Here is a 25,771-nt window from a genome sequence, read left to right on the forward strand (position 1 = left end):
TCGGGAGTGCGCCCTTGCTTCTCCCATCGCGCCAGTCACCGGCAGCATCCCCTGAGCTTTGCCTCAGCCTGCGCTGATGTTCCTTGCTCGGTCCTTGGGAAGCTCATCCTTCCAACCTCCCTCATCACAGATGCGTTTCAGAGGGGCGAGGAATACAGCGCATTGTCCTACACGGGCTGCCTAAACGCTTTTCAGATTATTCACAAACTGTAACCCTTCAGCCTGTTCACGAACCCAATTCCTTGTCGCCGGTGTAAGAATCATTCTCTCTCCACTTGTTGCCCTATACAGAACTTACCGCAGTGCCTGCATATAAGCCCTGAAACCAAAAGCTTTGTGAAAGAAACGGAGCTGAGAAACACAAGTGTACAGCTGTAGGTGACAAAGTCTCAACCTTTTAATTTTCACACTGACTGATCTGGCACTGCTGGGCAAGTCGTTTCAGTGCTTCTTGCTTCTTTAACCAAAAAGAATAGTATCATGAAATTACTGAGCACGTGGTTATGACTGTTAGGCTCAAGCAAGCTTTATCAAAGTACTTTTATTGTTTAAAGATGGAAAGGGTGATAATGTTTCAGTAATGAACAATAAATTTAAAAACTACTATTCTGTTTTACCTCCATACTCCCACATCTTTCTTTTCAAGATTACAGTTTGAAAAAGTATGGTAGAATGTGTACTTAAAAATAGAAAATACGCAACAATGACATCAGGATATATAATAAGAAAATGGGCTTTTTAAATATCCAAGCAAAAAAAATCTCACTGTGAATAGCAGCAAATTTTTAGTTTTATTAGATATTCCAAAATACAGTGCCTTTTCAGGATAGGAACTTTAATGTCTCATCTGACATTCTCTATTTAGGGCTTGTAATCTGTATTAGCAACAGTACTTCATCTCCTGTCCCAGAATCTGCAGTGTCTTTCAAAAGTAGTGTAGTTCTGTTCCACGAGATTAATTTTGGAAGGTTTCATATCCTTTGGTTCTTCACTTAGTTGTTTAAAGGTTATGAAAGGATGTAGCCATTTCATACACTTCCAGGCTAAAGGAGTATTTTAATTAAAAACCTGAAGAGGTTTTGAGAATGGCATTTGAAAATCATCCTTTTATCCTTTAAAAGCAGGAAAAGAAGAAAACTGCAAGAGACTGTCCCTTACTAAACACCGGGAGATATGGGCAGTAGGAGTGTCACATCATACAAATCATGACAAATAATATACTTTTCCATTTCTGTCCTGTGGTACTGGTAGGCCACAAAACTCGGACATGATTCTCAGATTCTGTTGGTCTGGAAATGAACAGTATGTTGATCTTCAAGTTTTTGTACTCATCACAAAAATATCCCCATTTTGGGAAAACCAACAGATAAGTGGCCCAAAAAAGCGCCCAGGCTGCAGCAGTTACAGTGAATGTCATAACTCAGGATTGCAGTCATTGGCAGGGCTGTTTGGGGAAGCTTGCATAACATCTGCTTGCAACATGTCTGATTCAAACCAGCACTCCTCTCATGAGCACTGATGACTTTTTAAAAGTAAAATAGACTTGGTCAATATGCAAGCAAATTTATTTTCCTGGGTGCCTGTCCAGATCTGCTTGAAATAACAGAAGTTCCCCAACTCAAAAGCTTTTTATTTTATATTTACTAAATATTTATACCACAGTTGTGTCCTTTCTTTCTATTTTTTTAGTGGTCTGATCTCATTCCTGTGAGCCATACCCAGAGAGCACTCTTTATGACGCTGCAGGGACTACTGTAGAGAGATTGATGTAGTTAAAAATCCCTGATCTCTGCTTTGAACATTTGTAGTGCTTCATTCTCATTATGTTAGCATGGTAGGAAACACAGAAAGACATGCTTCATTTTGGATGTTTACTCCCTGTTTTTCACAGATGGTTTTATTTACAGGTTTCTTAGTTGTCTTGTTCCTCTTAGAAGGTGTGGCTGGTTATTTTGACTGAAATAGCTTATGGCTTTATAGCTTCCATGTCAGCCTCATCAACATTTTTAGTACTGACAATATAAATAAATCAATCATAAGTTACAAGGTTTTCTTGGTAGCTTTGATTGGATTTTTTTTTAATGCAGAGAACATGTTAACATAGGATTAATATTTTATATCACACATACTTAGAGATTTAAATGTGGTTTTACAATGAAAGATGAATTACTGTAGAAAGGGATTTAGAGTAATTTCACTAATCCAAGAATTTACTTGTTCCCATTTTTTATATCTGTTGTTGGTTCAAGTGTCATATGAAGACAGAGCAGCATTAAAAACCTATTTAGACTCCCTTCAGCACTCTACATGCAGGATATGCTTGGGGGAAAAAAAGTAAGAACTCTGAGTAGTGACAATGAAAAAATTAAGGGGAGAAGGACTGAAGCCACATGCCACTAATTTTTACATTAAAAAAATTTGTAGAGCTCCTTCCCAGTAAGATTCAGTTTCAAGATTTGTAGTTTGGTTTTATAGACAGATGTCTAAATGCTTCTACCAATAAATGCCATTGGGAAGGACCATACTTCAAATTGAACCAAATTGAGTTCATAATGAATGCTGAAGCTTACAGCAGTGTTCAACATCCTTTTATCTCCAGTTGTTCAGAAAAGAGATTAAGGTATCTGAAAAATGTATTAAGAAGAAGCCACACCATCTGCTGAGGCAGGTACACCACTGGGAAATTGGAAAAATATGAAAAATGACTTGAGCAAAAGAGTCCCTTTCCATCAAAAAAGAGGTGGGGAATGAAGTCATATTGGGACATCATGATGTAAAAAGACGTTTAAAAATTACCCTGGATGGAAAGCCTTGTTTGCTACGTGAATGGTATTTAATGATACAAGAAATATTTGCAGATGGAAGATTTTGTTGTCACATGTCCCTATTTTATCAGGAAATAAGGAATGGGCTATGACAAAAGAGAAAGTCCTTCATCTCTTATTCAGAACTTTTGCAGAGAGTTTCACCCTAGTAAGGACCAGAGGGCTCTATTCAGTGAGTTACCATTTGCTTCAATCATGGGCAATTTACCAGAGATTACTTTGCAATATCTCTGAATAGCAGTAACATTCCAAAGAATGGAAATCAAATCATCTTTTCAGGCCTCTATTTATAAGCTCATATGTGCGCCTCTCAATCATGCTGTCAGCTCCTCCTGGTTTCAGTTGTATCTTGAAATAAAAAAAGATTCACAAGAGATCCTGCTTTTGTAAGCCCACCCTAAGCCTTTTCCTGAGGGGGATGTTAGGAAATTAAGATTGTGTGGTTATTCCTTTGAGAATTGTCCATTATGAAAATATGCCTATGGGATATAAGTTTGGAAACTTTAAACAAGCAGTGTCCAGTAATCAGCATTGGTACTACCTTGAACTGGAACACAGAACATGATACAATCACTCCACATTGCAGGCATTTTGGTTTATTATTAAAGAAGGCTCATTATTTGGAGACCACAATTGTCATTTAAAAATGGATAATAGTTATGATTTTGAATTAAATACTTAATGTCCAGCCCCATTATCAACACACATATCTGAAGATTGTTTTCCACAGTAGATAACATCAGTGCAACTTGAAGCGGGATCAGAGAGTAGGTTTCTTAGATAACATTAAATGGGAGTGGTAAAACTTACCTCCTAATATTTCAAAATTATCTTCCCATCACATCTGGCCATTAACTTCCATAATATTTTTCCTGTTGATCTAAGGTCACAGTAGATAGTTTTTCTAATAATAATAATTGTGTGGAACTCAGAGGCTGATGATACTGCAGCCAGGCATCTGCAGGGTCTGTTTTTTACTATCATTCAGGCTGTAAATTACTTCCATCTTGGACAAAAGTGGCAAATCATCTCACTTTGGTGCTTATGATCATTAATCATATGAAAGTAGCACCGCCAGCCTGTTACTATGCTGGGTGATGTATAGCTTTGTAGTTAAAACCAGACTCTGTCCTAAAATGCTCACAATAAAAATAGGCATTTATGAACACATGTGTAGATAAGCTTTAGCACCATGCGAATGCATAATGGCTTGATTAGGATCACATGGCAAGTCCATCAAAAACATTATTGGTTCATAAATATCCCTAGTCCTCACACACAATCTTAGCTTTCAAAGTATGTTTTCTTGTTACAGATCCAGGAACGAGCTCATAAAATACTCTAGCATGTCATCATTGTGGTTTCACTTAAAAGTGTCTTTGAGAATTCACATGATACGTTATTTCCAAATGTGTGTTATCTGGTACAAACAGTTGCTCAGGCTGCCTTGGATTTTTCATGGGCTTATGCATTTCAAGCTAATTTTAAAATTGAAGTAATATTCACTTTTCTTGTGTATTTACAGTCCAAGAGTCCAGCAACGTGTGGATACTCCTTTCTCTGCATGGGGATAATACCCTCATCATGAACGCTGCTTCTCCCAAGAAACAACGACTTGCTTTTCCAGTGCACAGCTCACTTCCTAGAAAGATCAGGTCCTTAAGCAGAGCCCACTGTGTGGCAGCCTAGAAGGTTTAACATTCCTTTGAGGACCATTCCTCCTATGCAGAGGAACACATTGTCTTAGTCAGTGGAGTCGCCATGTACAGGATAACCAGACCCTGTTCTCCAATTTATTTTGCAGTCCCAGTTCCCTCACAGTCTGTTCCTGCTCTGTGTGCACATACTTACAAAAGGCTTCAGGCAACAACTCCTCTCTCAAGTTAAGGTCAATCAATACAGCTGATGTTTAATTATAGGTAGCTGACAGTGTCCTCTGGCATAGGCTAACCTTGTTAAATATAAGGTTTAAAAATATCCCCTCAAAATTATTTTTCTGATTGTTTTTATATACCCTGTTGTGTGCTGGTTCTTCTGTGACCTTGACGGCACTGGCGGTGACAGCTAAAACCCTGCTTTACTTTGTCAACACTGAGATTCACTCCTACATTATAAAACAAGTTTGGGGGTTGTCACTATCTTCCACACCAGTGCATCTGATCTCTCCTGACAAAAGGGCATGAGATGGTTATATTCATCTCATGAATACCCTGCTAGAGGTTTTTCAGCAGACACAGTCTGGGCCGTTTGCTTCTATTCAGCACACGGTAAGAAAAGGATTGTTTGCTTCTGTTCATCTAGTGTACTGCCAAAGAATAAGCTGTATGAAATGCACGGAGACTAGAACTATTTTAGTGATGTCTTGATTGAAACAATATTCTTGTAAATTTCCAGCTTTAAAGAAAATATTTTTTACATTATACAAGAGTTGCAGATCTTTCTTAAGATTTTTTTTACTCCCATGCTTTGTCAACAGTTTGACTCCTGAGGGAGGACTGCACTACTTAGAAGAGCTTTTAAGAAACCACTGAATTCACTAGGACACTGATTCCTATTGCTGTAGGTCAGCATGTCTCCAGCTGTACTCTGATTTCCAGTAATAGACCTAATCTTCTAAATCAATATGTGATTGCAGCCAGGACGCCTACATCATTACACCAGGTAAGTCCAACCTTGCCTCCTTCTATGCTTACCTTTGGGTCTGTCAAATTATTGCAGAAAGGGCCCCCAGGGAAGGGTCAAGCATATTACTGAACTTATGTGTTTAATGAAACAGAGACAGTGTACTTAAAATATTGAAAGAAAATTTAAAACAGTTCAGCACTGCAAAACAACTTTCTGATGTTTTAACTAGGGTTTTTTAAATTCCTTGAACTTTTCAAGAGTGTCATGATATCCATGGTTTAAGTTCTAAATAAATAAAACCTGTTTAATAGAATGAATAACACTTGTAACAAACAAGTATCTTCCATTCAAAAATGTCAAAGTGTTTTAAACATTAAACAAAACCAGGGATAATAGAACCTCAGCAATCCATGCATTGAAATATAAGATTCCATGTATTTTAACCAAAACAAAAACCAAATTTCTTACTATCTTCCCTGAAGATTCGAAAGTAGGAGCTCTAATTAGATCTCATCCAGTTAAATTTTAACGATTAATCCAAACAGCCTTCAAAAGGTTCAGTGCATTGTGACGTACATTATAAAGACAAGGAAATTATAGCTGTCAAGTGTCAGATTTTACTTGTTACTCACCATCGCTGAATTTTGAGACTAAGCATCTTATTTTAATATTTCTGAACGATGTGATTTTAATTGTTGCGATTAAGGGATTGCAGAAACGTGTCCCACGTGAAGACGACACTCAATGAAGTATTACCTCTGCTTTTAGAATTACCTTTGATCGCACTTGTAAATTCGCAGTGGATTTCCCATTAATTAGTGTGAATTAGCTAGTTGTGGCTGTTCAATTTAGGTTAATTCTAAATGTTTTATACTGCATCGCTAATTATTGGGGGTGGGAAACCCCAACGCTTATTAAACAGCGCACAGGTGCAAGGGATGCGCTCACTCTGCTCCGTATTTCCAGGAGCTGGCGGCTGCTCCGCGGTGTTGGCCTTAGATACTCGGATAGCTCCTGGTCCACCACGGGACCTCCTCGTCCCGCAGAGAGCGGCTTCTCCCAGGCCCAACACAGCGCAAGGAACTCGGCTAAACCCTTCTTCCCTGCCGGAGGATCCCATCCCATTTTCCCGTATAATTCACCCTCGGGAGCTCCGCTTCCCAGACAGCGCGCCGCTCTTTTGTCCTCGGTGCGAGGCCTCGGCTGAGCTCCGTTTCACATCTGTCACCACTCGCCCGTAATTAGCGCTCGGCGCACAATGAGCCATTCCCGCTCTCCGAAGGCCTGAGCGTGCGGCCGCTCCGGGGCTGGGCGAGTGCCCAAACACCGGGACATTCCCCCCCGCTGTGGATTCGCGGTTTGACAGACGGACACCCGGGCCGTGTCCTTTTGTTCCGCGGTCGGGACAGACCTGCCTTCGCAGTCCCACACAGGCCGGGCAGGGATGTTTATCTGTGCTGCCCTGCGCCAGGTCCTACCCGGGTACCGCCACAGCATTGCGGGGCTCCGGCTCGTTCAGGCGGGCCGCGCCGGGCCACAAGCACCCCAGCCCTCGCCTCTCCCCGGAGGGCAGGGCAGGGCAGGGCAGGGCAGCCCCCGAGGGAGCCGCCTTTCCCCCCGCACAGCGGGCGGGATCCCTACGGACACCCCTCGGTCCCCTGGCGGCCCCGGGGCGGAGCTCTGCCCGCCCCGCCCGGCAGCACCGCGCCTGCGCCGCTCGGGGCGGGACAGCGAGGAGTTCCGCGGCGGGCGGCCGGTGCGGGCTGAGCGCTGCGGGACGGCGGTGAGTTCGCTGCGGGGACAGGCCGGGCAGGGGCAGCGCGTTCCGCGGAGCCGGCGCTCCCTCGGCTCCCGCTGGCACTCGGACTTTGCCCGCGCCCGTCCCTGGGGCGAGCGGGCTGAGCCTCCCCGCTGCCTCCGCCCGGCGGCTTCGCCCCGCTCCGAATCGGCCGCGTCCCGCAGCAGGAGCGGCCCTCGGGGGACCTTGCCCGGCGCCTCCCTGGGCATTCTGCCTCCGCGTCGGTACCGCGGTATTGCCTCATCGCCTAAAAATACCTGCTGGCCGCCCGGCGGGGCGGGGGCCGTGCTGGCGGGCGGGCTCGGGCAGCGGCGGGAAGCGCGCAGTGTGTGCCTGGCCGGCTCCGGGGTGCGGGTGAGTTCAGGTGTCGCAGCCGCGGGCTTGTCCCAAAATAGGCTCTTCGACCTGCTGTGCATGAGGCTAATCCACACACAGAGCCAAGGGACTTGATTTATTTGCAGTTCGAGCAGAAAGAAGGGCCGGGTGGCAAATCAAAGCCAGCACGACGATTATCAAAACTTTTCACTATTTATGCATTTTAGCAAGCAAAGGTATTAATGCTTATTTGCTATAAGTTTACGTAGTTCTCTTATTAGTGAGCGTTCTGTCTTGTACTGGTTAAATTATTCCCTTGCTTCTTATACTAAGTATTCTACGTGTTCAGTCTTTCTCTTTTATGTAGGTGGTGGTCTGTGAGTTGCTGGTCACAATTTCACCCTGCTGGAATTATCTTTTACCCACTTGGAACTTATTTCAGCATAGTTGCTGAGCTGGCTTTATTAGTTTCTTCCCTATCATGGAAGTTCTGCCCAATGTCCTTGTGGCCTGTAAATTCTGCATTCTTTGTGTCCACTGTCAGTGGTACATCTTTCTTCCCAAGCTTTGTTAACCTCCCCCTAGGTCTGAGATCGTTAAAGCATGTCAAGTCCTAAACCTTAACAAGGCAGTTCTACAGACAAGTAATTTATCTTTCTAACACCTGGACATAAAGGCTGGGGACAGGTTTCTCTCCGAGTGCACAGCTCCTTTAGCCAGCTGGACAGGAAGCATGAATGCTATGGTTTGTACCTGGGCACATCAGTCACGTTCAGGCCATTAGGTTTGGTGCTCATCTCACTATTAATTTGTACTTGCCATTTCCCTGTAGCCTGCTGTTTCTCTGTGGCACAGTACAGTGCGGTTTTCAGCTGTAATTTCTGTGTAGTGCAGGGAGAGACTGCGTTGTGCTGCAAGCAGCTCTCAACTGTGGAAGTTTGCCAAAGTTAGTGAGGGGTTAGCAGGTTGTCAGGAATGGGGGCTGCATGTGCTTCTGTGGGTATTTCTGCCCTTCATAGCAAGGAAAGCCTCATAGGTAGTTTTTAGTTTGTTTTTCTTGTATTAATATAACTGGAACTGTGGGCTCAACAGTATCGACTGTAAAATTATTTGCCAAAACAAATATGCCTATTAAAGGCTGCCTGTTTGGAAGTCGTGGCGGTGAAAGGCCTCTGCTGGGTCAGTAGCCCATCTTGATGGGGCTGGAAAGCCCCTGGGGCTGTGTGGGAATGGCCAGGAGTATCCTAACCCCAGTTATTAGATGTAGCTGTGGTGGGCTGCTGGCATTTGCAGCTTCTTCCCATGTTTTAAATTTAGTTTCCGGAGGTGGTAGTTCAGTTCTGAGGTACTTTTTGCCACTGACGCAAAAATTACGTACCAAAATTCTTAACACTTTACGTGGCAACTAGGGATGTCTGTCACAAGTCGGTGAGAGGAGGTGGTTTGTGCTGGTTGGGTTGACATGCTGAGCTGAAGTGCTTGCAGTGCCTTCTGATCGCTATGTCCTAATGGCTTCTGGTCATAATAAACATCAATATGCTGTATAGGATGATTCTTCACCTTGAGAGATTAACACAAACATTTCTTCGAAGTGTAATTGCTGTTGTACTTTAGAAGGAACAGCAGCTTTCACAGCTGACCAGCTTTGAATACTATTGATGCATATTTGAGGCCAGCCTAATGTAGCCAGAGAGCTAATTTGAAGAGCTGCTTCATTGTGTCTGTTTCTTTTTAACAGCTCTGATGACAAGTCACAGAGGATCAACAAAAGCAGATGGCAGGAGGTGGCTCTTGTTGCTTTGGGGAGTAGCCTACTGGAGTGAAAGATTAGAAGATAAGCACATTAACAGGAACCACAAAGAATTATTTTAGCCTAAACACAAAAACCCTTCGTGCCAGAGTGTGTTAAAACTGAATTTGAGAGAAGTTTGAAAAAAATACACTTTTTAAGCATTTAAATTTCACTCTGCTTCCTTGATACTGAGAGGGTTTTTTTTCCCCAAGTGCGGTACAAAGTTCCAAGAGCAACAAACAGATATGCATATAACATCATCGAGTACCAGCACAGGCTTGCCTGATAAATGTTGGACTCTGGCAAAGCATTTGTAGGGGAAAAAAAAAGGACTATACCTCATCTTGTGTGACATGTCAAAGGTGTGCAAAATATGTTTTGACTTAATGCATAACAGCACTAGTTAAATTTAAGGTTGAGCATTATGGGGTTTTTTTTTTGAGGCTTGTATATTTTTGTACAGAATGTGTCTCACATGGATGTTAACTTTCAAGTTGAAAGAATACCAATATTAAGTCCCAAGGAGCATGAATTAGTACTGCATGTGGTGGGTTTTTTTGGTTAGTGCTGCAGTGAATGCTGTTTTCCCCTAAACTCTATGTCTTGCTGAATTAGATCTCAAGACCACTTAAAGTTTGTATTAGTGGTGCTGTGCATACTACTTTATTCAGGAGCATAATGGCTGTCACTACTTAGTTTAATGCTCTCTAAAAGCCACACACAATGTCATGACTTTGTCCTGAACCTACCAGGAGCAGAACATCATCTGTGTAACCAGTGTTCATCAGGGATAACTCTCTGAACACAGTTGCAACTTAAAATTTTCATTTTCCTATGGGCTTTTCCAATTTTAGAGTGATTTTACTTTTTAAAGGGTGTTTCAGGGAGTTTCTGGCTTTTTGTGACTTTCTGTAACTTTTTTCAGAGCACTCAGAAGTGACTAATGAGATCAGTGTGGGATTCTTCATTTCTTGTGACTCAGCAGACTAATTCTGTAGCATATTTAGTACTTACAAATTCAGGATTTTCTTGTTGCCAGCTAACAGTAGGCCAGAAATGATAATTCACTGTTTCTGAGTTGCTACAACAATGTCTTGAGGTAAGGTAGGAAGGGCAACCTGACAAATCTTGTCCCCTTCAGTAATGCAGAATTAAGGTGAAGGTCACTCAAATGCCTGCAGTGGCAGTGCAGTTTTTCTGCAACCATCTCATAGTGCTGTGTATAATCAGGGAAGTTTAAATCATGCCACCCAGGAAAGGAATGTGGTATTCTTCCCTCCCTTTGCGGAAGTGTGGGCATGTATTTTCACATAACATTTCACTGTTATTATTGTGGAATGTATTTTGTACATTTATGAAAAAGTAACCTTGCTTCTGAACGTCTGGAACAGATGCATGGTTCATGTGTCATTAAATTAGAAACTGCAGGAAAACAAAGAACCATCTGGAGACTTGGTGGGAGGGAGGTTGAGGTTTCTGTTTAAATGTATTACCAACACAGGAAAAAATATAAAGAGTGCTTCACCTACAAAAGGAGGCAAAGTGTGATGGGCATTTTGTTTTGTTTTGGTTTTAAACCATTTTCTTTTTATAATTAGGGGAAGCACCAGAATGAAAGACATGGACAATATCAAAACTGTAAAGAAAGAATGGTAGGTGCCAGTTCTCCCCTCCCCATTTTTCCTCTTCCTTGCACACTGCTGTTTGTTTGTCCTGTCATTGCTTTCCAACTTTGTTACATTCTAAAATAAAATATTTTTGCTGTATTCATCTGCTCCACGTATACTGGAGGTTTTCAGAAAATCCTATTGTTTTGCTGAAAGATTTTTCACATACCTGAAATGTTTCCTAGATGCAAGAAGCTGTGTAAATATTTTTATTTAAAATAGACAGGCAGCCTTACAAATTGCTAACTCACTGTGCAGCTCTGCATCTGATATGGAGGTGTTTGCTTTTCCAGTTCTGTTTGTGAGGTGAAACATAGTGAATACCTACATTAACATTTCAAGTTGTTGGCTTTTTTCTGTTAGAAAACTAAAATGAGGACAGCATCCTTCTGAAATTTCTTCTTTAAAGTTGTTGAGGTTTTCTTTTGTTTAAGATGTTAGTCTCCAGGGATTCTTAGTGTTGCGTAGATGCACTGCAAACAATTCCATTTTATGCAAATGTATCTAATTACCATTCCAGTAAGCATTGCTGCTTTTGAATTCAATGCAGAGTTTTATGTAAAACTGGGTATTTTTGCAAGAGCTGGGATTTTTATTTTCTGAATTGCTTAAAATAGGCTTTTCTGAATCTCCAGTAGGAGAAACTCCTGCAATGTTTATGAAAAGCTGCATAATCTTCTTACTATGCAAAGAACCTATACTTAGATAATCATTCATTCAGGTTGCATGTTTCTGCATTTTGATTTGTGAAAATTTAACAGAAACAGCTGTCACATATACAACGTTCTATAAAAAGATGTGGTTGATGTATCTTTTTTCAATACTCTGGCAGTCTCCACAGTGTTGAAGGCTTCTGTTGTATTTCTTCAGTGTGCTCCAGTGGTGTTGAGCCACTTGAGTTTCCCTAATGCACTTTCCAAAACAGTATTGATGGTGCTGGGAATGGGGAGGTTCAAGTGGGGGTAGAGGAATAAATCCTAGGGCAATTTTCTTGTGTTTTTTAAAACTTACAGCAAAAGAGCCCAAGCCTAGATCATGGAAATGCATTAAGGAAAGTCCTCTGTTGGTGTGCAGCTAAGTGTGTGATGGTTAGAAGTATGAATCATCTAACTTGCATTTCTTGCCCTGATACCAAGTTTAGAAGCTTTGCATAGATTAGTTCACCTTTTCTGATGTTGTTATTTGGCTTGTGCTTTTGAAGTGCAAATAGTAGCAGTTAGAGATTGGTAAGAGGTTTATTGAAAAGGCACAGTGCAAAGCTGACCCTATGTTTTGTAGCAGCTGAGTAACCTGGGCACAGGGAAGTGTGCCTTCTGTACTTGGACCTGAGCTTCTGGGGTACTTGACTTCTAATGTGTCCTCTGAGGAGTCATTTTTGCTTCTTTGTTCTTGCAGGGTGTGTAAATCAGGAACCGATGATCAGATTTTGAACGGTACAGAACAAAACTGTGACTACTTTGTAGATAACCTATTTGAAGAAGCTCAGAAGGTTGGTGCTATGTGTGTGCCCCCAACTACAGTCAAGAACCAGGTAGGCAGTGAAGAAAAAGACTCATGTTTGATATAAGATCACTCCAGGAGTATTCTGGAAAACAGATGCCAGATGTCCCACAGTCTTTCCCAGTACATCAGTAAAAAAATGCACACAGAATTCAGAGAGCTGTAGGAACATCCTCCCATCACCCAGTCAGCCAGACCTTTACTGCTGGGCTTTTGGCTGTTACTGCTTTTTAGTGGGTTTAGAGTCATTCTGGAACTCATGCTGGGATTGGCTAATGCACTTCGGCTTTATTAGTAAGGAGAGTGAGGTGAGCAGGAGTTCAAGGAATGATGACTACTATTACATAAGAAGTTATTTAAGGAGCTGCAGCCTTTTTATGCAGAGGCACAGCCCAAATATTTTTCATTTGCTCTTATTCATATAATTATGCTGGTAGTGGGATGTTCAGTGTGGGTTTGTATCTCAGTGATTCTGTCCTTTTCGTGTTTCTCTGTTACTCATCAAAGACTGGTAAGGGGAGGGAGAAAAGGCCATGTAGAACCAAGATGACAAGAAGAAAATTGGAGTGGGCATTGCTAGAAATTATGTTCATGGATCCTTAACTGACCCTGGAAGTAATGAAATTTCAGGAACAATATCTTAAATTGCAGTTCTGAAATAGTGTTCCATGGCATTAGTTGTGTCAATGCTTAAATGGGAAGTTGGTGTGGAATAATTAGTCCATGTTAAATTTGCATACTGGCTCACTGTAGAGGAATCTTGCCAGAATTAGAACTCTTTCCATATGCATTGGTGCCATGAGACACAAGCATTTTTGATGGAATCTAATCTTGCTGAGTGCTGTCTACTTCTTTTGACAGATTACCCAACGGAAAGAGAAGAAATTTTATTCAGCACTTTGCACATGCTGTTTATTTATGTAGCAATCACCTAACAAATCAAACTGAAAAAAAAAAAAAGAAAAAACAAAACAAAACTTGTCAGGTACTATCAAGCCTAGCTCAAACTAATTTCCAGCTGAGGGGAATTCTGCATTTGTCTGTTCCTCGTTTGTGGCTGAGTATCTGTCAAGACAATGTTATTTCAGGGATCAGACCTGGGTAATCAAATGCTTCCTTAAATGGCATGATGCATAAATATGAAAATACGATCCCAAATATCTGTGTTACAGTTGGAGAGATTTCAGTAAACAGTGTGGAGGCTGCAAGCTGGAGTAGTGGATGATTTCTGGCAAAGTTAAGGAATTACTGAGAATTTATTTTTTCATTCCCCTAACCAGCAAGGTTTTGAATACACCCAGGAATTCCAGGGTAACATAAGCGTATGACTGTCTGAAAGTAAATTTTCTGATACTTGCTTCATTTCCCAAGTGAAAGGCTTCTGCATGCATCATCTCAATGCCTTTACTTTGAGAAAATCCTCCTGAATGATTGGAACAAGGCTTTACTCTAATAAATCCCCAGCTGAACTATTCTGGCAGTTGGTGTTCCAACACCAGGCATGTGTGCTCTCAAATTAGCTCTTGAAGAGTTGCAGCTGGCTGGGATAGTCCAGCTCTTTTTTTTTTTTTTTTTTTTTTTTTTCCCTGTGCTGAATTGAAGGAGCGTTTTTGACCCAGGAAGCCAAAATGATTGGGGGAAGGTTTGTTTCTAACCCTGATTGACACAAGGTACTTAAAAATGTCACTTACCCCTTGCAGTTGCTGTGCCTGTTGGCACAGGGCCAAGGCAGATTACAGTGAGCCTGCTCTCAGTATTTTTAGTCCTTGAAGTGGATGATTTATAATCACAGGGTATGTGGGTATACCAACCTCCTTTTACATCAGTGTTATAATGAGAATTGTTCTTACTTTGTAGGTTGATGTAATCATTAAACTTTGGAAAAATGGGTTTACGGTAAATGATGGTGAACTTCGGAGCTACACTGATGCTGCAAACCAGCAATTCTTGGAGTCCATTAAAAAGGGGTAAGCGAGTTTTGTGTTCTTAACCAGCCTGAGTTAATGTGCTTTGGGTAGCACTTAGCTTATGCTCTAAATTTTTTACGTGGCTTTGCTGCACTGCAGTGTCCCTGTAGGAGTGCAGGCCCTACCAGTCTCGTTCCTGCAGTGCTAATGGCTGTTGGAACATCAACAGGTTTAACACAGCTCTCAGTGGCAGTAGTTGTACAGTTGCTGATGAATAGATAAAAGCTGGTGTTGATGGGGGGCACAGCAGGTGCAGAATGAAATAAGGAATAAATCAGTGCCCAATAAGAGCTACAGATCAAATGGTATTCTGACTAATGAACTCGATGCACAAGGGGTTGAGCATTTCTGGTTTTATGGTCTTTGTTTTCTTTTTGTTGATGAAGAGCTTTAAATGGGCACAGATGTTTCATGTAGCATCAAGAAACCTTGATCAGTCTTAAATTTCTCACATTTTTCCAGGTACAAACTTGCTGTTGTGTGTATATAGCAGTTCTACATTAATCCCTGTGTTAAAAGTTAACATGCTGTCCTGATTTCTGCTAGTGTTTTCAGTTGTTGCTTTAAAAAAGGAGTTTGACCGTACAAACCAGTATGATTTTTGAACCTTTAATTCGTAGTCTGTTTCCTCACCCCATACAAATGGAAAGGAGAATATAATTTTGTGGATAATATAATTTAATACCTCCTTATCAAGCATGTGGAATTACTAAGTCATTATATTTTTCTTTTCCATATTTTGCTAGGCCATCAAAAATACTAATTTTACACTATTTCTCCTGTATGGCTGTCACCTGTGTTAGCTGTAACAGCAATTAACTGCACTGTTTAAAGCCCTTTGTGTGCATTCATCAAAAGTTTGCCACTTTTATTCCACTGTTTGCCTGTGAAGATGCTAATTATGAGATGGTTTTTGCATAATCATTGATGGTAGAGAAGCATTTAGTACAGCCCCTGTGCCAGCTGAGCCCCACCACCAGAAATTGTACTGTCTGCATCAGAGCTCATAGACAAAGGCATTGTTGTGTTCGGCTTAATGCGATTAAAGCATTACCAAGGTGATGTTACTGCACTAAAGACTGGAACTATTAGTGATGATATAATTTTTAGAAGCTGAGATCTGTGTTTATTTGTAATTAAATATGCTATGTCTAAACTCAGTTCTTCCTCTTTAAAAGCCTTTTTGTTTTACTATGGAGATAAAATAATTGAACCTATTGCAGCAGTGTATGGCAACACTGAACTTCCTACACATCATGTGTTTAGAGTGGTTACTGCTGAGTAAATTTGAACATCATTCAACAACTTGCATAACAGGGTTTTTTTAAAATTATACACTTGCTAGTTCATTTGCAGTTCAGAAACTTAAAGTTATTTGTATACCATGCACTTAACCTAAATCTTAGTAAATACTTGTGAAGTTTTTCTTTAAAAGCATCATCGTTGAAAGGCCAAATATTGAACAGGTATTAATCACTGGTCTATTTTGTGTACTGAAAACAGTACAGTACTTTTTTTTTGACCTTTTGTTTTTTTCTTAAGGGAACTGCCTTTTGAGCTACGGAAAGTTTTTGATAAGGAGGAGATAGAAGTGAAAGTGGAAGATAAGAAGGATAAGGTGTATTTATCATCAAAAAAGCCAATGTTTCATCCCTTTTCTGGACATGGTTACAGATTAGGAAGGTGAGTAGACTGATGTGATCTATGATTGAATAGCTGAAGGGAACTGTACCTTTGGTGAAGGATCATAATTCAGGTTGGAAGTGATCTCTGGAGTTTTCTAATCTAAGCCCCTGCTCAAAGTGGGGTCATCTGTGGGGATGGATGAGGTTACTCAGGCTTTTATCCGACTGGGTTTTGAAATCCCATAAGAGCAGAGGCTGTGCAGCCTTCTTCAGTGCTGGACTGTCCTCATGGGAAAATATTTTTTTCTCCTTGTATCCAATCTGAATGCCTCTCATTTGAGTTTCTGTCTACCATAAAGAGCATGAGCCCCTCCTGCAGACCCTGGCAGGCTGCTGTTAGGTGCCTCACAGCCACCATCATCTCTTCCACAGTCTGAGCAAGCTGCTCTCCACCAGCCTCTGCTGACAGAGTGAGTGCTCCATCCTGCAGGCATCTGGGTGTCTCTCCAAGAAGCTTGGGGGATGATTGACTCCCACAATCCACAGGATGTGTTGCTGTTTTCAGACAGCAAGGATGCTCTTGGCTTTCTTTGTTCAAGGTCTCAATATTAGCAAAACTGTTTCCAGCTGAAATGCTGTCACTCTTCTATTCTGGGATTTAAGACAAAAGCATCTTTTAAAGCTGTATGTGCAATAGTTTTGAGAAGAGGGGGGAAGTATGACAGTTCCATAAAGGGAACTGAAGAAGACAGAGGCCATTTTGCATTCTCTTAAAATTGTTTGGTAATTAATCATGCATTTGTTGCAGTGAGACATTTTAGCATTTTGCAGTGATCCAGGTCTCTTTTGTAGTTGGAGAGTGTCAGCCACTCATGCCGTTGCTAAAACTGGACTGGATTTGCAACCAAACAATATTTGTATTTTGAAAGGCTGTTGTAGAGCATCAGGCCAAGAGTTCCTTTATTTGATCCCCCTGACTTTTGCTTACTCCAGCCACATATTCTGCTTGATACATCCCTGTCGTGCAAGACTGGCGTGCCTCTAGAAGCAGGCTTGGGCCTAGGGAACAGGACGCATTCAATGACCAGGAGTCTACAGGAGGTATCACAGATGGCACTGCTGAGTGACCTGCAGGCTGGGGTTCCTAAGCTGTGGTGCAGCCTTAGGTGAACAGCTTGTTTCAATTAAGTAGGAAGGGTTTGGCTGCTAAGGCCCAGAGCTTGTGCTTAGAGAAAGCCTGACCTGGGCAGGAACAGCTGAGGCAGGGCAAGAAGATAATGTGCAGAGCAAAAGACTGATAAAGGTAAAGGATGGGTTGTTCCAGGCTGACTCAGAGAAGCAAGTACCTGTTTTATGAGTTTCATCTGTTTCTGTAGCACAGTTCATTCAGTTGCTTCATGCTTGAGTAGATACAATCAGTAGAGAAAGCCTTCCCTAGAGAGATGGATGAGATGCTGCAAGACTTGTTTTTGGTGGCACGGAAATCCTGAGCAAACAGGGATCAAGAACTTAACCTTATTTTATCTACAAGTAGACCTGTTTATAGCAAAACCAAAAAGATCTTCAGCATACTGTGTTTCTGCTGCTAGCCAGTGCTAAATGGTAGGTTGTTCAGTCACTTGTTGTGCTCTGCCATGCCTACAGCAAGTAATGATCTTGCTTCCCAGTAGGCCAGTTAGGTTTCAGAAACATGCTAATCTGTGAATTTTGGTTGACTGGTCTTGTACACTGACACATCCTACAACTTGCTCAGCATTTATTTTTGTCCTACTCTTGGTAGTCCTATTCTGTGCTATGCTGTCAGAGCCTTTTCTTTAAAGACAAGTAAATGTTTTTGCTGATGTTGAAAACAAGAGCCATAACTGCTCCTACTCCATAAAGCAGTGCTTGCTTCCTGCTACGAATAAATGTCCATTGTGTGTATACACTACACTTGCAGCGTAAAAGCTTTGTGGGGCAGTAACAGAGCTGGCTGAGACCTGGAACAAGTTTTAAACTATAGAACTCCTTTTCCACAGTTCCATTTGTGTGATTAGTCAGAAATGAGAGAGACAAATGACTGAAAAATTTACTTCAGCTCATGGTGTAGCTAAACCTCTGCTTAGCAAATAAACTTATAAAATTGTGTGTACATCTTTTTGTAAGTGTTCTCAAGTGGGGGTGGTTTGTGATGGATGAACCATTATGAATTGGTCTGTTGACTGGTTCTCAAAACTTTTGTTGGAGAGTCTAGAAATAACATATATGTTGATACAGCTCAGACAAGCTTGATCCTCTGCCTTTTTGTTTTACAGGAGAAGTAAGACGACAATTTTCCAATGTACCTTACAAACCTGTGTAACTAACGGGTATATTCTGTTTTATCTATCACTGTTCAGCTGCATTTCATAGTTCGGGATTATGACTAGATTTGCACCCCCACTTTTCTATTGAGCTAATCTGTGCATCTTTGAGACTGCCTCAGAAACATGTTAATTAAACTATTGACTGAAATCCCTTGTAGCAAAGCAGGCTTGCTCTGTAACCTCATTAGGGTAAAGCATTGTGTGTCAAGCTGCTTAACTATCAGTCAGGGTAAGGCATGATACCTAACTCCTGGGCTTTTCCTTGTCAGAAAATTGACAGGATGCTCTTACATCTCTTTGATCTCTAGTTTACATTTTTCTGTTGATAATCTTGTAAAAGGAATAAGCCTTAAAAGGAGTTACAATGCTTCGGTCTCAGGCTAATAAGACTTAGATTCTTGGGGTTTGGCTTTAGTCAAAGCTCCCACCACTAGATGGCTTTATCTGTCAATTCTGCAAGAGAAAAGTTTTCACAAATAGAAATGCTTTAAATCTTGGTGAATACAGATGTTCTGACTTTCTCTTAAAGCTTCATTTAATGTGTTGTCTCTAGTCTTGCACACACTTGCTATTGAAAGAATCACTTCCAGTGCCTGCCACTTATGGAGGTGTGACTGTGAAGGAAATTGGTTTGAGAATAACGCCAAAATCTGTGTCCACACAAGAGAATTTTCTGAGCTACAGCTGTGACCAGTGTAGCCCAGCCCAGCCTGAGCCAGATACCACAGCTGAGCACCTCCACAGCCTCTGCTGTCCTGGAGACAGCTCGCTCACACTGACTTCTGTCTGAGCCAGCAACTGAATAAGGAGACAGCAAGAGCTGGGCATTGATGGACTGAAGTATGACCTGATTTTTTTTATTTTTTTTTCTCTGCTTGTGGAACTGCTTGACATTATCTTGCTGGTAGTCAAGCTTTTCTTCCTGATCTGGAGGGCTATTAAGTTTTATTTCATATTGAGGGCAAGCATGAACAGAAGCTGTTTGTGAGATAGGCAGGTGGGTGATAGTACATCACTTGTACTTGTAATGCCAGAGTATTTTACAGATGTGCCTCTTGTAATTTGTTGGTGCCAAGTCCTTGTACCCCAGCTAATTTCTGTGTAATGCAAAACAGTACTGTGCCTCTTATCTGTGTCCAGTCACAGTGAACATCTCTTATTGCTCACTTGGGAATGAGATTCCTTGATTCTCAGTCTTTATGCTGAGTTTCTGTGAAAGATGTAGAAGATGCCTATACTGGTTGATATCCTAGAAGTTAGGGCAGCAGTTAACTAGGCAGTGAGCAATAAAAGTTTTTGAAATACCTCTGACTAAACTTGCACCTAAAACTCCAACTTTATTAGCCTGAACATATTAAGTCATTAGCTAATAATAAATTAGCTGTGATTTTTCTGCCATATGATTAGACTAAAAGAGGTACAATAACATAAAAACAGGGTTTGTCTGCAAAGCAGGTGTGCAGTATAGTTAAGATTGTTACTCTATGGCCATCAGTTACCCATTTCTCTCTCAAGAAACTGTAACTCACCAATTTTCTGTGGAAAGAGAGCTTTTCTGCAAACTGCCATGTAGTGCTCTTGTAGTCAGTGACCACAGCTGAGCTCAAAGGCGAAATGGTAACTCCTTAAATCACTGCTATTGTTCTGCAATCAAACATCTGGTTATACTCACAGGAGCTGAGACTGTGCCCATTGGATCAGGCCCAGTGAGGACTTAAACTGTGCATGCTGAACAAGCTTTGTCATGAAAGAAGCACTAAGCTCTAGACATTTCTTCAGAATAAAAATTTTTGCCAGCAGTTTTTTTGTTTGTTTTTTAAGACCACGCACTTGGACTGAGGTCCATGTATTCTGTCAAGACATTTTATGAATCTTTGCCCCTGTGGTTGGGTCAGCTGTTGAAAATGTCTTAGGAGAAAAAAATCCAAATGCTGTGTGCATCAGTCTGGATTTTTCACATTAAGTCAATTTCTCTGATAGATGAGTAATTCTTCTAAGCTGAAATAGATGATGCTGGAGTCTAAATCAAGACTAACAACATTCAGTTAAATTGAATTACTGTAATCACATTACACTGAAAATTAACTTTGAGTATGCAAATTCAATACTCAACCCCCTTAAAGTTTCACCTGTGTGATTAGAGTACAAAAATGCATGAAGAATCTGCAGACTGTTTTGTCTCTTGTATATTCATATTTAAGTTCCTTTCCGTCTTATACAAGCAAAGTGAAATTCTTTAGCATGTTTTAGTCTTTAAGTGAAAATATTGGCCTGCATGTAGAAAAAAATAAGGAAGAAAGAAAAAAGGCTGGTATTTATGTCACTGTTCTTATATTTGTTAAAATAAGAAGTTGTCAGTGCACTCTGCCATGGGGCAGAAAGCTCCAGAAGCAGAGGTCTGGAGGGAAGTTCAAGCTTGCATGTGTAAACAGAAGCCATAACCTCATATGGCTTTTCTTTTCAGTGCTACTCCAAAGATAATCTCTAAAGTGAGAGATGATCATCAAGGATCTGATGACAAAAGGCACCTGCCTTTAGTACCCTTGAATGATTTGGAGCCTGTCACCAATGTCCAGATCTGGTTAGCTGATGGGGAAAGGATAATTCAGAAATTCAATGTTTCTCACAGGTAAGATTTATTTTACCACTGTCATATGTATTTGCATCTGAATTATTTGTCTTACAAATGCCTGTAGATGCCTGTGCATATAAGTCTCTAACTTCTATGAATACTCTTCCTCCTCAGTTTGCTTAGCATTGGACTGCTCTTCAGCTGTATCTGGAAAACCTAGGAAATTTTGAGAAATCTTTTAGCTGACAAGAGAGGAGGATAAAAAGGAATTGGAAGTGATGTTAAAAGTTGGCTCGTAACTGAATGTAAAGAAAATCTGGGGAAACTGTAGGAGTTCCTTGTAGGTTAGTGAAAATTAAGGTGTACATATTGCTCATTACTAGAGGAAATAGCTTCTAACATGATAGATCTCTCATAAATCAACTTCAGCTGGAGCAAATGGCTTAGTAAAAAGCCTTCTAGTCATTTGGCATAGACAGCACCTCAGGTGGGAGCTGGGGAATGAGACTTCAAGTCGAGCCAGAGAAACCTCTGGGGAGGGCTGGAATTAGTACACTGGCCAGGGAGGTTCATCCCCTTCATGCCAACATGGACAGAATAGAATGCACACGGTGTGTTTAATTCTTAATTAATAAAATTTCTGGTTCCCAAAGAGGCTTAGGAATGGGGATAATGTCAGAAGGTGTCAGCACAGCGCATGTATGCGTGAGCTTTGAGAAAGTGGGATTAACACTTTAACATTAAATTGTGGAGCTACTGTCTTTAGAGACCTTTCTCAAATCCAGATTTGAGAAATTACTCCAGTACTATACAGTCATGTCATGTGGAAAGGATATGTTGCCTGTGCTTCTCTGTGAAGCAATTTAAAGGTATCACAGATTTAATACAACCCAGGCTGCTGTCAAGATAAACTGTGTATGTCTGTAGCTGGTCAGAAGGGAAGCTCAGCTGTTGAAGGTTAATGACTGTAGTTTTTTCTTCGACTTGTACTAATTTATTACTGTTAGTGGCCTGAGATATGAACTGAAACACTGTTGTGATGTACTGCTGAAGGGTAAATTGCTATTTTAATTATAAATACTTTAATGAAGGGCTTAGTATCTCAATTATTCCAGGTTCCACACATTTAAGTATATTTAGAAGCTTTTTGTCTTCATGGTAAATAGCAGCTGTTCAAACTGCTAAGTGCTTTTGAGAAGAAAAAAAAAAGCCATCTGAGATAAGCAGAACAGCAGCCTTGCTGGTGTAATGGTCTTTTTCAAGTAGTGTGCAATAAATGTTCCATCATAACATACCCTCTTGCCACAAGACCAGCATGTTTGTGCTGTACTCAGTGTTTGTGTATGACCTGGTAAGAACTAGAGAGAAATCCTGTTAGAGTACATATCCTTAAGCATGATGATTGCAGACACAGCATTCCTTTCAGTGCAGAAGACAGCTATTTGTTAACTAAGGTATAGATTAACAATATGTAGCACATATATTACAGCGTCTGGATAAATTGATTGCTTTTAGCTTTTTGCAGCTAGATTTTGCAGGTGCCACAGTAACTGCTGCCTTAGGTATGAGTTGATTACTGATGAAAGGTTGGAGCAGAAGCACAGGAATCAGTTTAGTGTTGCAGTGTGGGGAATTGAGACACGAGAGTCTTTTGAGAGCAGAGCTGTAGGGATAGCATGCAGACCTGTGTCCTGGATCTAGTTGTGTCCCCTTTTGAGCACTTGATAGGTTAGTGTGACCCTGGAGCATCAGATGTGGAGCCTGGAAAGGAACTTGTTCACCCTGAAGCAGAGAGCTGGTGGCTAATTGCCCAAGTTGCTCTCGGAACTCAATGAAATTTGATACAATGCATGTAGACGCCTATAAATGTCCAGCGAAAGTTTAGTCCTGCTTGAAGTTTTCCAGGTTCTTGGCTTATAAGACCAAGCAGTGTCTCTGTACTGAGGTGTGTGTGCACAGGAATTCGTTTTTATTTTGCTGGCTGTATCTGTCCTGGTGACTGTGGCTAAGGCATGGAAACCTGGGCATCTCTGCTGCTAAATTCCTAGGATGTTATTGCCCCAAGCCAGCCAGCACTGCCCCAGTCAATACCTAGCCATGCTTTAGGTGTTGGCTGAGGTCCTGGACTATTCCCAGGAGACAGTAAACCTCATGTGGGAGAGGATGAGTTTAGGAATTTGCCAGTAGCCAGTCTGCCAGTTGGCCTCAGGATCAGAGAATGGACATTGACACCGTGTTTGTTTTTTATTCATACAGATATATCTTCTTGTCTTCGTTTTCTAATTAAATTGGTCAATCCTGGTTGTTCCACAGCGAAACCTGTCTTGCTCACTTGTTGCAAGGTTCTTCACACCTTCACAGGTTGAATCTGTAATGAATTCACCATGCCCCTGGTTTGGGAGGATGGCACTATACTTAGACCTAGCTAATAGATCAGTTGTATTTTTGCAAACCCTTTTTTCTTTATTTTTATTATGGTTCTGCTATGTGAACCACACACTGGAGGCATCTTTATTCTAGCTCTGGGCTACAGAGCCCTCAAGTAAGAGCTCCACCAGCTGGTTAGGAAATGGTAGGTTTGTGTAACTAGCATCTGAGCCACGGTGGTGCATTTGAGTGCTCAGAATAAGATACTTATCCCTGCTCCCTTGGGAATACTCTCAGAGCATGCAGACCTTGGTCCTTGCCTCCCAAGTGGATCAGGCATTTCAGGATACCACCTCATCTACATTGCTCCAGTTCTCTGCTGTCAGGCTTTACCTGAAGTGGTGTTTCATTCCTGTCCCGTGGTGGCTGTGTGTGTTGTGCACGTGTGTGGGGATTGCAGTGCCAGAACTGTAATGATGAGTTTTCTTACTTTATTTTCAGAATCAGCCATGTCAGAGACTTCATAACAAAGTATCAAGGATCTGAGGGAAGTGTTCCCTTCACACTGACGACCTCCCTGCCATTTCGAGAGCTGCAAGATGAGACACTCACACTTGAGGAAGCAAAGTTGCAAAATGCTGTTGTTGTTCAGAGACTTCGGAAAACAACTGAACCTTTCAGACTCTTAGTGATAAAAACACCTGACAATGACTATAAAACTGCTGCTACACCTAATGGACAGCTCAAGAATGAGCAAAAAAATGCTATCAATAGTACAAGATCAAATTAGCTTTTAACTGACCAAAAACTATCTGCAGGGGGAACTAGGCGAAACCAAAAATGTAACCAGCAATATGTGGATGCCCTCACATCCTCATGCACTGTGCTCTTAAAGAGCAGAACGGGTGCTGTGCTGTCATCTGCCATAATAGAGGTATTTCCAGCTAAATTGGGTGGTCAGAGCCTGGCTGTATAATGTAGCAGAGGTAACTGTACAGCAGATCATCCTTAGAATTTCCTTAGGTAAAAAGCTTCTTAGTTATTTAATAAGTGGGTCTAGGTGGAACAGTTCTCTGAGACTTAATTACTACTGATAGCACCTTCTAAGGAAAAATAGTATTTATTTTTGCACTTTGGACTAAAGTGAAACATTTCACTTACATTGTGGTGTAAACTGCTGCCATTTGCATTCTTCTCATAGTAACTGTCAGACAACCAATACTGCAGGGAAGCTCACATCTGAACTCTAACTTAAAAATCTTCAGGATGTAACTTTTATCACAAGATCTGCAGTGAAATAATGTTCTGTCAAGTCTGCACATGATGGTAGGTGCATGTGGGAGAAGATAGAAATGAGGTAGTCTGGTGCATACTGCATATGAAGTGCCTCAAAGTAAGCTCTGAAAGAATTGTTCTTACCAATGGTTGAAGTGGTTTCTGCTTCTTTTGGGCTGCTATGGGTGACTTGCAGATCAGGTGATGTTAAACTACCTAGCTCATTAGCACGGACCCACTTTTAGCTTTGTCACTCAGAAACTTCAGGGGTTTTTTGGCTATCACCATGCGGGAATAGTGGCTTAGAGGGACACGGTTGTTTTTGTACTGTTCATCTGCCTCTGTCCTGAGCTGCCCAGCTGATCGAGACACTAATCGCATGTGGTCAAGTTTCACAAATGTTGAAAATCCTTACTTGAAAACGGAACCTTTTCTTTCCACTTTGCCCCATTTCCATCCAAATCTTTTATTTTGCTATTCATGTACTTGAGGCATAAAGTTTGTAGCCAACTATTCTATGTTTTGCTAAAAGAAAAAACAACATAAAGACTAAATATTTTGTACTGTGTTTACTAAGCTTGTGGGTTTGTGAATGGAACTAAAATCTCCAGGTAAGACATATCACAGGACCTTCCGTGGTTTCTGACTTCTTTGTGCTACCTGTGCCAAAGGGTGGTTGTTGGGGTTGTACTTCTTTTGTGCGGTTAAATGAAAGATGGGTTTGGGTTTTTCAAACTAGGGATGCACTCTCCTTCATTCCCAGGGATCTAAAACTGGTTTGTTTCAGCATCTCTCGTGGTGTATTTGAAATGGAGGTGAACAGCACAAATACCTATTCAGTGTCCTCAGAAAGCAAATCTCTGAAAACTGCCTTTAACTGTTTCCAGTGCTATAAAATTCCTATGCTACTGTGTCATTCAGGTTTATGTAGCAAGGGGTCCTAACTTCTACATGAAAAACAAAAGTAAATGTGCAGACAAATCTGCTAGTAAAATTGAAAAGACAAAGCACCTACAGACACAGCTCCAAGCCTCAGTTCCCAGAGCTTCCTGAGCAGGGAATTTTATTAATCAGTGCTTTTGAATTTGTCTTAATGTA

General features: G+C 41.2%; 1 protein-coding gene and 1 long non-coding RNA gene across 4 annotated transcripts; both read left to right on the forward strand.

The window, feature by feature from the left end:
• Positions 1-4,626: 4,626 nt before the first annotated feature.
• LOC146440357 (uncharacterized) lies at positions 4,627-6,834 on the forward strand. The gene is made up of 3 exons (XR_014851127.1): positions 4,627-5,092; positions 5,302-5,486; positions 6,417-6,834. It is a non-coding gene; the product is annotated as an uncharacterized LOC146440357 (long non-coding RNA).
• A 245-nt stretch (positions 6,835-7,079) lies between these two features.
• On the forward strand, positions 7,080-25,227 carry UBXN2A (UBX domain protein 2A). Of its 3 annotated transcripts, none has more exons than XM_085056976.1 (7): positions 7,080-7,233; positions 10,954-11,007; positions 12,418-12,553; positions 14,380-14,489; positions 16,032-16,172; positions 20,924-21,088; positions 23,900-25,227. In XM_085056976.1, exons 2-7 carry the CDS (start codon positions 10,967-10,969, stop codon positions 24,186-24,188), a joined length of 882 nt encoding a protein of 293 aa, XP_084913102.1. In that variant the 5' UTR covers positions 7,080-7,233; positions 10,954-10,966; the 3' UTR covers positions 24,189-25,227. The 3 variants fall into 3 exon arrangements, with proteins under 3 accessions (XP_084913102.1, XP_084913103.1, XP_084913101.1); XM_085056977.1 differs by lacking the exon at positions 7,080-7,233 and adding an exon at positions 7,240-7,602; XM_085056975.1 differs by lacking the exon at positions 7,080-7,233 and adding an exon at positions 9,316-9,902.
• The last annotated feature ends 544 nt before the right edge of the window (positions 25,228-25,771 follow it).

This window comes from Lichenostomus cassidix, chromosome 3 (assembly GCF_008360975.1).
Source record: "Lichenostomus cassidix isolate B80296 chromosome 3, HeHo_3.0, whole genome shotgun sequence".
In the NCBI taxonomy this organism is placed as follows: domain Eukaryota; kingdom Metazoa; phylum Chordata; class Aves; order Passeriformes; family Meliphagidae; genus Lichenostomus; species Lichenostomus cassidix.